At 39.4% G+C, this 16,003-nt stretch overlaps 1 protein-coding gene across 3 annotated transcripts in view; it reads left to right on the top strand.

The window, feature by feature from the left end:
* Positions 1–16,003, top strand: part of ARHGAP28 (Rho GTPase activating protein 28) — a 76,904-nt gene that overhangs the window by 40,422 nt on the left and 20,479 nt on the right. For all 3 annotated transcript variants that reach the window (XM_069853883.1, XM_069853885.1, XM_069853884.1), the window contains 4 exons: positions 2,726–2,928; positions 7,484–7,701; positions 13,393–13,480; positions 15,421–15,578. In XM_069853883.1, coding sequence (XP_069709984.1) covers positions 2,726–2,928; positions 7,484–7,701; positions 13,393–13,480; positions 15,421–15,578 — 667 coding nt within the window. The remainder of the gene's footprint in view (positions 1–2,725; positions 2,929–7,483; positions 7,702–13,392; positions 13,481–15,420; positions 15,579–16,003) is intronic.

Here is a 16,003-nt window from a genome sequence, read left to right as displayed (position 1 = left end):
ATGCTACATGGTCTGTTTTGCATTTAGCTTTTTGGTATAGTAATATTACAAATAACATACTCACTGTGGGGAGAAAAGAAACAACCTACCGAGCCTCTTTCTTCCTAATATGGTGAAATAAAGAGCTTTGGTTTGAGCTAGCTGAAGTGCTCATGGAGTCAAACCCCAGGGATAGTCTGGTGTGGTGCATGAAGAGCACAAGGGTCATGGTCAAGATTCATACTGGAAGGGCAGGAGATGTTTAAATTCCCTGACCATGACTAAATGATGGGAGACAGCAGTGCTATCAGGGAAAAAAACTCTTCTCGTCCCAGCACATGTTTGATTCCAGGCTGGCGACAGCATTCCTTCCTATGATTGCTGATATGGGAACTGTGGTCTGTGCTATATAGCAGATGTAGGGACTTATTTTTCACGAAGATTTATGCTAAGCAGCGATATGAATTGCTCAGTAGACAGCAGCATGAGGGGCTCAGGCAGAACCCTGGTCTACAGAGGAGGAATGGGAGAGACAGTCTGCAGCCAGATGATAGGCACCCGCTGCACGCCTGACGCCAGGTCTCGTGTCTCTCTCTGCTTGTACATCACCCAGCAAAAAGGGGCCCCAAACTCTGGAAGAGCATCAGGAAGTTTTGCCTTTTTCCTGCTTCGTGTTCACTATCACATTTCAAACAAAAGAACTCAGCTTTTCACAATTGTAAGCAATTGGCTGGCAGGAGCCATTTCCCCGGTCTCCACCAGCTCCCAGCTGAAGAGGTGGGGTTTCTCTGGCTGCTTCTCAGGCATTCTGCTTCTGCTATTTAAACATCTGCTTATAGATGCTTGGTACAGTACAAACTCATGATATTTAATCCCTGTGAGACTTGCATGGTTTTCTTTTTCTTTGTCAATGCTGATATGGGGAAGAAAGATAGAATCCACAGAAAAGACAGAGACAGCAACTTTGAGATTCATAATTACAGATATCATGATTTATCAGGTACCCCAGTCATCTGAGGCTTTGCAAACAAAAGCCATCTGAAAAGCTTGCATCTCCCTAGAGGGAGAGCTATATGGAAAGCACTCAAACAGCGTTTTTTGCGTCACAAATTCTTCTCAGATTAGGTGACTGTGTCTTGTTCTAATTAAAATAGAACAGTTTCAGTGCTTTGTTTAAAAGAAAACAATCATTTGCTATTTATGAAGGAAAAAAATTACAGAAATGCTGAAGATAGCAGTTCTGTTCCTTGAAGACATGTGTTTCCACAGTGCCATAGTACAATTTCTTCCACTGAAATATTGTTAGCCATCAGAAAGCTTCGCTTACCAGCAGCTGACCAAGAGCACATGGGCAGGTTTGGTGGCTGAATCATCTGTATTACACCTCTCTGTGTTCAAAAAGAAGCAAAGGCCTGAGCTTTGCCATTTTAAAACACTGATACAGTCCACAGCTGGATTTGTTGTGCTCTGTTGTTTCCACCACAGGTCCCCAACCTGGGGCTCTGACCTAATCCAGAAGGAACTGTCTGGGACCACTTAGACAAAGCAAGGAGGCTCCAGGAGCCTCAGGGAAGCAGCTAGCCCTTCACTGGCCAGGGGGGATGCAGCAAAGGCAGAAGCACAAATAGGAAAAAGCATGTCTAGTCAGCTTTATTAACTAATATATTGTTTATGAATCCATTACGAAAACTTTGACAAGGAGGGAAACACTGAAAAGGAAGTATATTTTTAGTGGAGTAAAAGTGATGCCTGTGGTTTTAAACAAAGGCCTGTTGGCAGGATGACTTCATAAAGAAAAAGAAGAGAAAGGGAAAATCAATTTGAACTAATATGACAGAATTTTCCACTAATTCCTGTAGTCTAGCTCTCTGCCATAAGTAGGTTACCTCCTGTCTCCTTTGTACAAATATTGTTGTGTTTATTATTACTATTTACTGTAACTACTGTAATTACACTTACAAAAGCTTCTTACAGTATTGTAAGCATAATAATGTGAACGAGCACAGTCAGACAAGACTTTTGTGGTGGATATTTTATAAGAGCTTATATGAACTTCTTTAACTCTCTTCAGCTGCAAGAATTTACAGTGGGAAAAGACAAGAACAGAGGAGTAAGGAATAAACATCTTTGTTTCGATTCCATCACTGTATTGAATTGTAACATGAAATTTGATCCTTAGTGAATCATATTTTTTTTTGAAATTGACCAAAAACTTCTGTTTGCTTTGAAACATGCTATTTCATTTCAGAGACAAATTTTGTTAAGATTTCATTTACTTTAATTTTCAAATTAAAGGTAATTACTCTTCTCAATTCAAATATTTCAAGTTTTTAATTCTTTGCTAGAGCCAAGATGAGTTTGTAAAATATTTCAGGGTTCCCAAGACTGATTATTTTTCCCCAAAGAAGTTTGCACTGAAGCGTTTCAGCCAATTAAGTAAAAAAGGAAGGGACAGAAAGAGAAACTGAGGCACAAAGTAGTTAAAATACTTTTCCATTAGGTGGGTATTAGTGTTAGAAATAGGAACTGCATCTCTTGAATCATCCCTCTAAGGTGTAAGGATATTAAAGAGATAAATTATAAGATGCAAAATAAATTGCCAGCCATAACTGAAATGAGCAATGGAGATCATGAAGACCACCAAAACTTCACATATGAAGATCTAGTTGCATGTTTTATCTGCACGGTACAAGCTTGCGTGATAGAAAGATAAAGTATTTTTATTTTCATCTTTGTCTCTTTTCAGAAAGTCTCTCCCTCATTGTCGAAGAATTAATAGGATGCTCTCCAATGAGTCAGCACCTCCTCCTGCATTCAGTCGCTCCAACTCACAGGCCTCCATGGACAGTACCTCCATGGAGGACTTCTGGTGTGAAGTGGAGAGCATCAAGGAAAGCAGTGAAGATGGATCTGAAGAAGCAACACTCTTGGAGTTCAAACCTGCTGATGGTGAGCACACAAACACCACTTCTTCCTCACACTTTGGCTTTGCCTCCTCTCTTTAGTGATGCCTGGATCTCCTCCCTATTATCATCCAGTATGAGCAAAAGTGCTAGGCTGTGTCTGTGATCATTGTAGCTCCACTTCAGAATGTCACAGTCAATGTGCTACAAATCACTGGAGAGAAACAGTAATTCAGCCTGGCTTATCCACTGGAGGTGGTAATTGACTTCTGAAGCAGGCTTTTTTTGCACTGATTTTATTTGTACTGCAGGAGGACAGGTATGTTATAGAGGTACTAAATGAAAACTTCATCTCCAGCATCAAATAAAATAAACCAAAACATATGAAAGGAGCAAAAAGATCATTTAGTGTACTAGAATTTTCAACTTTATGGCTTTGGGTATGATATAATGTGGAAATTATGAAAGTCTTGAAGGAGTTTTTAGTTAGATATCATTTGCTGCTATCAGAAATTTGATAACTCCTTGTTTCTCTGAGATTGCCCAATTTAGATAAGATTCAAGCAGAAATGAGAGGTATGTCAGAATATATGGATGTCTGCATCATTCTGATTCTCCACTTGTCAAAATTCGTTCATCATTTATATAAATTATGTCAAAGGTATCACTACCTCATTCTGTTATGCTAACATTTTCCAGTCTCCTTTTTCATAAGGTACTTGGTCTGCATTAGCTTGTTGCAATGCAGATTTGTGTTAGATGATTTGATAATATCTAGAACAGCAGTTCTCTTTTTTTTTCCAGTTATGACCTCACTTAGAAATGCATTATATTGCACAACACAAAACACAAGTATTACTATAGGATGAAAGGAAATTTCTTTTGAGGTCATGACCTACTGATAACTGCTGCAGCCGTTTTGTGGATCATGGCTTCTGCTGATTGAGGGATAGATTTTGAAACAATAGTGTGTTCTTTCCATACAATTATTAACACAAGTGATAATGTACTTTTCTTACCTTGACATGCAGTAGGATGTCATTAATTCCTCAACCAGGAAAAAGGGTGAAAAGGGGGAAAGGTGCTACTTTATTAAGCAACCCAGTGTGTAATTCATCATGCTAAATATCCCACACAGTAGTACCCAGCTCCAAACATTTCCACGAGGAACACATCAAACTCACTAGTTCCCGGTATGACTTTCCTGGAAGAAAAAGGGGGGAAGATGTCTGTTCACCAGAAGTCTTGATCTGCTATGAGGGTTATCACCTGGCAGCTTAAATCCAAACTGCACTTCTTTGTACTGGCCTGTGGTCTCAAATAAGAATAGATTGAGGTGTAACACCGAAACTGTGGCTATTGATATGGAAGGCAGAAAAGCAATCTGCCTCAATTAGTTTGATAAAGTCCTGTCTGGTCATGCTGTCCAGTTTGGAGGCCCCAGAAAGAGACAGTGAGCCTCCCAGGATCTCCTTCATGCAATTGTCACCATGAACTCGGTGTCCCTGACTTGTCTACATGGCCAGGTGAATGTCTCATATCCGTGAGTTACTAAGCCAGGTAAGTTAGTAGGACAAGGCAATACAGGAACCTATTTTGTGTATTCTCTGAAACTTTTCTGTCACTTAATCACTGCTGACCTAAGTCTTCACAACACTGCAAACTCTGTTGCAGTTCTATGTTATTCTTTGTCTGATTACACCTTATTACCCTACATTGATTTTTTTTCTCCTCTGCCCTGAATTAAAAATGAGACTGCAAGGTAAAATGCAATACATCTCTGCACTTCATTTACTTTCATGCGGTTGTTTTAAAAACATATATATTGCATACACACATCAAACCAGGCAGTACCTGTTCTAGTTAACACTTCAGGAATACATTCAGTCTGGAATTATGTATCTTGGAAATAATAGTGAGTTCTATTAAGCTCCTGACAGGATAATACTCCTTGCTGAGGATCAAAATACTAAAATCGATATGGAAGTCCTCAGGACAAAATAAAAACAATTATTTGTCACCCTTTTGAGATGCCTTTGAGAAGAAGAGATGGAGAATCTTTAAGAAGGAAGCCAAAGGGTTACAGCAGACAGGCACCACTCATTGTTGAAACCACAATGCTGGTTTTTGCCAGATCACATGTGCAAGGGAAAACAGCACACTTTACTCTGTTGACATTAATAATTACAGTCAAGAAAGAAAAGAAGATCATAATGAGCGATGCAAGAGATGAAAATGTAGCAAGGAGGAAGTCATGGATATTTAAGATGTCAGTAATGTGCAGAACTGCTTCAACACTGGGTTTTTACAAGGCTGAGATGCCAAGTTATTTGAGGATGTTTCTGAAATTCAAAGTAAAGCACACCTCTTTCCTAGCAATCTGTGAAAAATACGTGAAAAAGTTGATTACAAATCAGAGGGAACTCTCTTGATTATCTGTTTGTCTTCCGGTAAAGCAGAATCAAACATACTATGAAGACCATGCTGTAGTAGCTACCACTTTAAAAATAATGTTTTGTAAAACAACGTATTTTGGTTTTAACTCTTATTTAAACCCATATGTCATAAAATTTTGAGGTTTTTTTTTTTTAATACAGAAATTCCTTCTCTTTAATAGTTTTATTCCTCTGGTTGTTATTGTTATTTTTTAGTCTATTGTTTGTGAGTGGTTGGAACAGGAAAAGGGCAACAGCCAGAGAAAACAAGTCACACGGGTGCCTGGTAAGCAGGCACAATTTCATGACTGCTTTGCTATTTTTCATAGCATCATGAAAGCCAAGTTTGATTAAAAACTAAATTCTTAGAAAGAATATGTCAGAAAAAAAAAGCCAAAATTAGTATAATTAAGAAACTGGAACGTGAATGCATGTGGCTAGAGCAGTGGCACATGGAAATGAGACCTTATTAGAAAGAAGAGTGAGAACAGCAGAAGAAACGTCGGTTCAAAGCTTACAAAGGAGTAAAAGGAACAGCTTGTCATACTATCTGTGGATGGAGAAAGGATCTCAGCCGGACAAGCATTTTCACAGGATACAAGGCTGGTCACACCCATCTAACACAGAGCAAGAGTTTTAGAAGCAGATGTTTTTGTAGAGATTTGTAAAGGAGAAGGCAGTTAAAAATTGTCAGTGATGGCACATGTGTATGATGCTTTCCTTTGTCCCTAAGGTCCAGCTCTATAATATTCTTCTTTGTCTAGCTAACTGCCAAAGTGCAGGAAACTGTTGTCTGTCAATCTGCCTGCATTCTGGTGTCAAGAGGCAATAAAGGGAGAGTGGAAATACCAGCCTGCCATTACTACCAGTGCTGGGACAAGAACAATGAGTGCATTGACTAGTTCTGCAGTACATGCTGCAAATTAATCCATGTCCTCTTTGACATGTTTCTTCAGTCAAAACTGGAATGTAATTATTGTCTTGTCTCAAGCAGCATATTGCTGAGCTGGGATTGTTCACAGAACTAAAATAAAGACCTTCAAAATCTCCTATGTCAGGAGATATTTTAAAAGACTATGACTGTTTTAAAAGTAGACAAACAAAGAGGCAATGACAGCAAAATTTAAAATTACTAAATTATTTAGAGAAGGTAGATTGAGAGTTTCTCCCTGTCCTACATTGACAGGGGATATTTCTTTAATATAACAGGCCCCAGGCTGAAACCCTGTATTAGGATTGTGTGGCAAGGTTTTGGTAGTGAGGGGGCTGCAGGGGTGACTCTGAGAAGATGCCAGAAGTTTGCCCCATGTCTGATAGAAACAGGACAGAAAATACTTTTTCAAACAGTGCATGATCCCTTTGTGAATCCCACTGCCATGCTGAACCAGTTGAGAAACAAGTATCAACTAGGATTCAAGAAGATATTGGTCACTAATCAAGATACCAAGAGACATTGAGGTGTAGAGTACTAGCCAGTCTTCACTTATTAGAAATCAAGACATTACCTGGCATGCAAGAGTAGTTATTTCTGCAGCTTCCACTCCTACCTGGCCCTTGTTCTTTAGTGAGCAGCTCTGGCTCTTTATTATCTTGTTCAAAACAGGCTATTGGACTAGGTGGACATCACACTTCCCTCAGTGTGGCATCTTCACTAGATGTCTGATTACCAGCTGACTTTGGCATCTTAAATCCCATTTTTAGTGCACAAATACATTATTCTATTGTGTACATCACTTCAGTATTTTTGCTTATTTTAATTGGAATAGTAATTTAATTTCCAGCTGTCAAATGTCTTCATCTCTTACAATGTGGTATAAATGGTAACTGAGGAGATTTATGCTCTTGAATGAGGGGTTAATTTTTAGCAAACTTGCTGTGTCGGGCTAGGCACTCTAATGCCTTCTTCACATGAGTGTGTCAGTGCACAGGTTGAAACTACCTCTTCTGTTCTTCTCCTATGCTTCACTTGTGCAGAGATTGTCAAACCGAAAGTTGAGAGTATGTTGACAAAATAATAAATTAACTTACACTTATGGCCTAGAAAAGGTTGGAAGCAGAGTCTTCTTGAGGTAAAGACTAAGGCAGCAGCCCACTGTTCCATTTCCCTTCCTTCAGCTCCGTCTCTCTTTTGTGCCAGGCCTGGTAACATGCTGTCTTCCTCCACAGAAGGAGAGCTGGAGGCAGAATGGCTGCAAGATGTAGGTTTGTCTACGTTGATCTCGGGAGCTGAAGAGGAGGATGGCCAGGCCCTGCTGTCCACTCTGACCCGAACTCAAGCTGCTGCTGTACAGAAGAGGTATAACACCTACACGCAAACCCTGAGGAAGAAGAACAAGCACACAGTCCGCGATGTGCGAGACATATTTGGCACCAATGACTCTTCTGTAAGTAGCTAACGCATCCTAGCAAATGCTTTTGAACTTAATTTTTATGCGTTTTGCAAGTAGCTCATCAGAGCGTCTACCAGACAGGAAGTATTTTCTTCTGATAATGTACTGACAACCAGTAGCAGTTACTGACACTGTCCAGACTTTTAGTGCTATATATACTACATCTTGAGAGGAAAGGAAGAAAACAAATAAAATAGATGGTGCACAATTTTGCAACTAACCTGTAATGTAATATTGTATCTGTTGTCAGCCTTCCTCCTACAATCTTCTATCAAGACTAATATTTACTCCCTTATTTTTTGGAAATTGGTGAGTTACTCTTGGCAGCTATTCAGATTTTGCTGGCTTTAGGGGACGCTTGCTATTTACTCATCAGTCTCAGTGGTGAAGTAAATCTTCTCTAATGAAGCAACTGGGGTTCAAATATGCATAAGCAATTAAACGCCAGTTGGCATGATTGCCAGTGGTACACTGGCAGTTACATTTCACTTATGTAGCAAATGAAAATCTATTAATTGTTCATTTGCTTCATGGCTTCAGAAATTTGCATTTTTTTCTGGTGGTTTCATCCACTTGCCCTGAGGATAGGTCTAAACGCATCAATTCCTATCCCCATATGTTTTGATTTTGGTGAATGCAGTGAACTGTGTGAGTTTAGACAAATGCTCAAATCAAGATGCATAACTTCATATTTTTCACTCATGATGTCTTAAATGGGAGTTGCCAATCAGCTCACAAGAACACCTTTGAAATTAATATTAATATTTGTGCCATTACAAAACTCCAAGAAACTCTTTTTATTATGAAATTATTTTGTCCTTTTCTATTTGTCCTACCATCTCCTCAAGGCTAGGCATCCCAGATGAATATTTTAAAAAAGGAGGGGGAGGGGGAGGAAAATTATAGCTGCATAGTTATATTAAAGTTACAAAGACATAATGGTTGGGGAGTTAACTTATTTGTCTCCAGTTTAAGTACCTGGGCTCTTTTGAACTTCTTGCACATTTCCTACAAATATATCCAGAAACATCCAGTAGTTTCCTGTGGGCAGAACTTCTTGCATGAGAAATCATCAGGCATGTTTGCATGAACATTAAAAGGCTGATGACACTTATTAGATTAGCACACTTCTCCCATTTCAAGTATCTGAAACTTTAACTTGTTTAAAGTTTATAAAATTATAATGAAGTTTAAGCTTTCTAATGAATTTCAATTAGCCAAATAAATGTCGTACCTGTCCTCTCAGGTGGAAATATTATTGGTCTTGTACTGACCTGCTTATTTTTCACCTCTGCTTCTCACTTGCTAAAGGAATTGGGACTTTCAGAGCCATTGTCCTTCGAATCACTGTCTTACCTTCTCTGAAATTCAGCTCACTTACTAGCTCTGCATCGAGAAAGTCTGAAAGATAAGACTGAAAAAGTAATTAAAACTCTAATGCTTGTTTTCACAAAAATATACAGCTCTGCAGGATGCTTACCTAGATGTTAAACACAGACACACAAACACAGGTCCAGAGTACACCATCACCTCCCTCTGACAGACTGGGAAACAGATTGCATTTCCAACAGCTTGCAAGGTTCCCAACTCCCTTTAGGCAGGCCCATTGACCATCGTTTCTATCTTTGCTGCTTATTATGGGATTTAGAAAGTCCATCCTAATTGTCAGTTCCTCAGGCACAGACATATTGCAGGGGGAGGATGGGCGAGGTGTTGTGCCCCAAGCTATGAGTTTCATGAACAGTCCTTTGTAAGAAGGTGTCAGCTGAAGCAATCCTTCATCCTTGGCTGCCTCTGTAGGCATGGCAGTACAGCTGTTGGTGAATCTTTGTGATGAATCAGTTGCAGAAAGCGGTCTCCAAAAAAGAAGAGAGTGGAGCGAATCTTTTCAGCACAGCTGATGAAGAGGGGCTGGTAAAAAGTCTACTTGAAATGACAAGCAGGAGTTTTTCTTTTTTTTCCTGCTTTTTAGCTGGGAGAGGAAGAAGTAAACCTTGCAAATAGCAAAACAGCTCTAATTGCTTCAGATAACTCTATAATCCTCCCCATTAGGAGGATGGATTTACACCCTCTTCTCAACAACCTAAACATTGCAGGAGCCTGGAGGGATGGGTCACAGGTTGGATTACTCTCTTGTGTAGCTAATGGTAAGAGAAAAGGTGATTACCTCACTAGGGTCATCTGAGATGAGATTTAAGCAACCACTGAAGAGGCATAAATAGTGGTTATGGGGAGGGGAGTGGAAGCAGAAAGAGTGATCTGCTCTAATGGGTTTTGTTTGGTTTGGTTTGTGTATTTTTTTTTTTTAATTCTCTTCTTCTTCTGTTCCTGTTGCCTGCTAGATCTTTTGTTATTACTGCCTCGTGGCCAGCCTCTATGTGAGTCAGTGAAGAGCAAAAGGTGCTTTTTCCCTCATCTTGCCTTGAGATCTGTCCCCTCAGGGCAGGAGCGTGCCCTTGACAGCCCAAATGGACTGAAATGACAGAAAATGAAACCATGTTTCCCTTTTTTGTTTGGTATTGTTCTGGGTTTGGTTTTGGGGTTTTTTTTGTTGTTGTTGTTGTCCACCTGGAAAGGTGCTGTGATTCCTGGGGGCAAAATGCAGCACCTGAGGTACCTGCCCCTCAAAGAGTGATGCCTCAAGTGGAGCAGCCTGTCCCAGCTGAGGTACCTCTGCTTTGCTTCAGACAGGCCTGACTGACAGCCACACTATGGAAATTTAAATTGGATGGTTTCTTAATCACAGTGGCCTGATTTTCCTTACTGCTGGTACCCTGCTGCTTCCACTAGAAGCTATCAGCTTGTGCTAGTGCTCAAAGCCTAGAAAAATCAACAGCTGAACAGGGAGGTAACATTGATTGCATTACTGGAGGGAGGAATAGAAGCATTGTGCTCATTAACAACGCAACCCTGCGCGTGGTGATCAGCTAAAACTCTTCAAGACCTCTACTTGAGCAATGCATGAGAAATCCTGTCCTAATTAAAGAAGAATCACTAACTAACCCGGAGCTATCTGCATGAAAAAAGCATTCATGATGACAGTGCCCAGAAATATCAGTCTTTCCAAAGCATGAGAAACTTCTATCCTGACCAGAGCTGTAAGCCCCTTTGCTTTTATTTCCCTTAGCTGCAAGGCTGACAATAGAATTTGGTTGCTTTGGTGCTCCAGTGATTTGATTTTGCATCTTCTGCATTGAGGGCATTACTGAAGAACTATCTTTCTAATGTCCATCTTTTTCTTACTCTTCTGGTTTCCTCTTCCCATTGGAAATTCCTATCTACATTGTGCTAGTAAATACTGAACTTATTTTTAGTATCAGATATTGAGAACAGTCTAATGAATCACTTTCAGTCAGAAATCAGGATACGATAACTCTTGCCGTCACTGGAGCCTCAGCCAAATGAATAAAGCTGTCCCAATTTAGTTAAGGACAAAATTTGACTCTTGCCCTTTCACATTCATTAAGACATGAGATTCCAAAGATTATTGATCTTTCTACTAAAGAAACAATCTGTATCTTTAAAATCTGTGCATTAAAATATTTTATTATCAGTCTTCTCTTTCTACGTATCATATTATCCTAAAACTATAAAAAATATTTAGGAGGTGGGGGAGGCAGAATAATGTTTGTCCTCTTTGGAAGAAATTTTCACAAAAAGGACATAGATTTGGCTTCTTTATGCACTCTCCCTCTGGAGGCTGGGAAATAAGACAAAAAATACAATATTTTTAGCTACTCCTGATATTGTACGTAATTCATGATATTGAACTGCCAAGCTAAAGCAGCCATGCAGACTGTTGCAAGCACTGCTGGGTGCAAGGGAGATTTGTGCTGGCAGCCCTTCTCCACTAGCTCCACCTTCTTAGCCAAACCTGCTTACTGCAGCTGTTTTACTATTTTATCCACCTGTGTAACAAAGCTGGAAGGACTTTTTTCTTAATAAACTTGATTCACTATCTATTCTGAATACTGTTTGCAGGATCAGGCATTTTGAGCAGTAAAAGTAAGTGAACCAGTTGCTAATGCTTACCATTAATTTCCCCATCTGGATTTTAAGCAGCAGAATAACGACTTTTATATTTGATTTTTCCAAATTGCTGAGGCAAATTTAAACATCCTCCCAATGTCCATACTCCCACCTGAAATTTATATTGCTTTTTTATGTCATAGAATCATAGAATCACCATGTTGGAAGAGACCCACCGGATCGAGTCCAACCATTCCCATCAATCTCTAAACCATGCCCCTCAGTACCTCATCCACCCGCACCTTAAACACCTCCAGGGAAGGCGAGTCAACCACCTCCCTGGGCAGACCGTTCCATTGCCTAATGACCCTTTCAGTGAAGAATTTTTTCCTTATGTCCTTGTTTCCTTATGTCCAACGGTTTTTTGTGTAAATACTATGGTATTTTATCATAAAAGCATCCTACAGATTTCCTTTTAAAAAAAAATTAATGGTCCTTACAGTCTTCTGGCAAAGGAAGTCTATGTGGCTCCAATTCTGTTTGCTCTCAAGTTTGAGGGCCATCAAATGGACCCTCTCAGGAGAGATTAAGAGCTGCCTGACTTTTAAATATCTGACATTTTTAGCAGCCTGAATGCTGCTTCTGCACATTTGCTGCAAATAGGGAAGACCAAATTTCTGCTTTGCTGCTTGTTGATAAACAGCTGATTTAACGATTTCAAGAGTGGCTATTGTGGGCTCATGGAGGCCCTCAGATGCAGGTTCAGCTGGGGCTGCTCCATCAGGCTCAAGCAGGGAGGCAGCAGGTTTGAGAAAGGGGTATCTCCAGGGGTTCACACCAGGATGCAAAACGCAGCTGAAAAAGTACAGTGTTGGTTTGAGGCATTGTAGTTATTTAAACTGAGTACCCTTCAGAGTATTTTTGAAATTCCACCTTTTGGTTTTTTTCACTCAAGAACATGCAGGTAAGCTGCTGCTGCCCCATGTACACACAAAGAGTCAGATTTGTCTTTATGATGAATCCCAAAACTGCTGAGAACAAGGGCAAAAGCCCATTTCAAAGAAGAGGTGACAATGCTTGAAAGACACTCCCTGGGCATCAGAGCCTTCCCCTGTTTTCACACAGTGCAGAATGATTCCTGGAGTGGAAAGAAATGAAGTTGACTATAGGAAAGGTCTTTTTTCCCCAAAAAATATTTTTGGAGTTCACTAGTAATGTGTTAGTATATAACCTACGGGAGGACATCTGTTCATTAATAATTTGCTAGTGCCCAAATTCTGTAAGACAGTGAACAGCCTGATTTCTGACATGTGTTTGGGAGCAGTGGATGTTTCACATGTCAGAGAGTCCTCAAAAAGATTTGTGGCCAAAATGATTCAAAGCAGGATGGATTACAGTTTGACAAGGACCTTTCACTTCATACAATTACATACAATAATTTTCTTAGCTAATTTCAGTCTTTATATAGGACAAGACTCATTAGCTATGGCAAGCTGCAATATTACTGACCTCAATATGATCCAAGTCTGTGCAACCCAAAGAAGATTAATTTTCAGGCTTGGTTATGAAAAATGTATTCTGGAGATCACAACAGGTTGTTTAAACTTGGCAAAAGAGTATAAACTGAGAATTATATGCTGTTTCTTGAACTGTAGCAGTTTCTGTCCATAGACGTTTACTTTCACTGCAGTCTGATCATTTTTCCTTGCCTATCAGCCCACATTTGAGACAGTTCCAGTGTCACCAGTTCCTTCTAATGGTATCCAGCTTCCTGGGCAGAAGCCAGTTTGGAAATCAGTTAGCTGTGAGTATGCCAACGTGTAACCAGTGTTCACTTCCTCCTAGAAAAAAAACGATAGATAGAAAGATCCTTTTGTGGTTATGAGGTTAATCCCCTCTTTCTTGTTGGGGCCATGCTGCATATATTTCCTTAAAATTGTTGTCAGCTTATTGTCATGCAGGAACCAAAGTTTCCCATTCAAGACCCATGTTGTACAGATGCAGACTGCAGCCCTTGAGGCATCAGAGTCTAAAAAGTACTTACCATTGCAAGGCTGGAAATGTAAAAATAACCTCTAAAAAATACAGTGCAGAATTTCTCCAAAATATGTCAGTAGTGCATTTTCTAATTGCAAATCATGACAAGAAACATGCATATTTCCTTGTCATTTCTTCTCCAGTACTGCAGAAAGTATAGTAGTAGATGGTTATAATTTTTCTGGGTCTTTCCTATTCTGATGTACTAATAGTGTTATTTTTGACATCCCTTAAACACCATGCCCTGACAGTGACTGGCAGTGCTAACAAAATCATAGCTCTGCTCTACTCAGTGTCTGGATAACTGTTAGCAGTCTTCCATGGGGATGTCCATTTTTTATTTTCAAAGTTCTTCCCATCATCACTGTTCAGGGATAAACTAAAGGCGTATCAATACCTGAGTTTCAAAACTAGTGTCTTAGATGCTTACCTCTGGATATAGTGTCACAGATGTTTTATTTGGTTGCAAAAACTGTTCATTTCACTGCTCTGCTGATGTCTCTGTTCTGCAAGCAGTTGTACTAGCACATGGAGAACCAAATTTCCAGGGACATTGTGGACAATCTGTGGTCCCACGTCCAAAGATGGAAAGAGAGATGGAAAACATCTTAAAAAAGCATGGTGATTAGGTAGCATCTAAGGCCACAATTCAGAAGCCATTTAATAACACACTTAGCTTTTCAGACTTGCAAAACAAAGGATGTTGCAAAAAATATTTAAATCCCTATATCTGTAAATCCAATAATTCAAAAATCATGAGGCATGCACATGTTTATAAAACACATAATGTTTTTTAGTTGACTTTCTGATTTCCATGGCTTTTGAATGCACTTGGGTTGTGCATAGAAAACTCTTCTCTGCAGTCCTGGGGGCTGAAATTTAATGTCACTTCCAATGAAAATAATGGTTCAGTTCCAATTATGTGACTCTAGGAGCTGGACATTAATGGAAAATGTAAAATTGTCATGAGATTTGAAATATCAATCATGAAAGTTGGCAACATTGGAACTCATGCATGTTATCACACTTTGGACTCCATGACAATAGGATGTTTCTGTACTTGATTGTACTGATTTAAAAATTTTCCTTTTACATCCACTAATTTCACCAGGTGACTAAATTTTACAGTAGAATTACTAGTCATCTCAAAATATCTACTAGAAATCCCAGTTGATCTAGTGTTTTTCAGACTGAGAGATTGTACATTCAGTCCTGTTTTGGTGCTGCACACCTAAACTAGGAACTATGAGAAATACATGTACATGAGCATATAAAATATACACAGAAAATCTTATGACTGTAAATAGGTCAGCAGTGACCTGAGAAGCTATGTCAACAGAATTTTTCTGTCAGGAATTTTCATTCTCAGTTGTTCATTAGACAAGTGCCAACACAGTTTGTTGGCCTGGGTAAACAAGGATGGAGTACAAAAACTTCATAATTCCTGATAAACAGGAAGTTCCAGCTTGACTGTCTTTCTCATGAAAAGCAACAAGTTAAATAATCTAAAATGAAAATAGGGATTTTCTTCTTAAGGGGTTATTTCCTCCAGACAAAACAGGAACATGCTGTAGTTTACATGAAATTCCTCTTTGAAGCACTTCCTTTATTACTTTCTCAAGATTTTTGTCATCTTGGTTCAATTTTTTAATGTCTCTGTACTAAACACAAGCATACATTCAGCATTCATATGTACTTTATTTTCAGCTAGTAGCTGTCTAGACTGTGGACTAGATAAAGGCAGCCCATCTATAACGGAAGAGCTCTCCTACGAGGTCTCTTTCTCAGAATCCATTATGGTCCTTCCAAAAACTCAAGAATGGCCGAAACCCCAGAGGTTCAAAAAAGAAGACTCTGCTTTGCCTGTAAGTTTGTTCTCGGCATATTTCCTCAATTGCTTTCTTTAACCCAGTAATTTCCTGCTTTATCTCCTCAGCACATTGCAGTCAGTTAAGATAGGTTAGCTGTCTTTTGCTGTGTGTGCTGTATAGAGACCGCCTGCTGTGCCTGTCTATGACTTCTGACTGATTCCCAGAGAGGCATCAAAGCTAAACTGGATATCCAAGCCTGTTTTTCACTTGTGCCCATCACAGATGAATATGTGCAAACCAATCCACAAATATTGCAAAATACACACATTTTTCATATAGAAATAAAGACCAGTTACTGGCACGAAAACTAGCAATCATTTTTATTACTGGTCTTCTTGTACTACTTTATTCCACCACATACTATCTCTCTTTGCTAACACACGGATGCAAAATTGAATCACGGGTGAAGAGGGGAAAGG

This window comes from Phaenicophaeus curvirostris, chromosome 3, assembly GCF_032191515.1.
Source record: "Phaenicophaeus curvirostris isolate KB17595 chromosome 3, BPBGC_Pcur_1.0, whole genome shotgun sequence".
Lineage (NCBI taxonomy): Eukaryota > Metazoa > Chordata > Aves > Cuculiformes > Cuculidae > Phaenicophaeus > Phaenicophaeus curvirostris.
The sequence above is the reverse complement of the archived record's forward strand: the minus strand, read 5'-3'. Positions and strand labels throughout refer to the sequence as shown.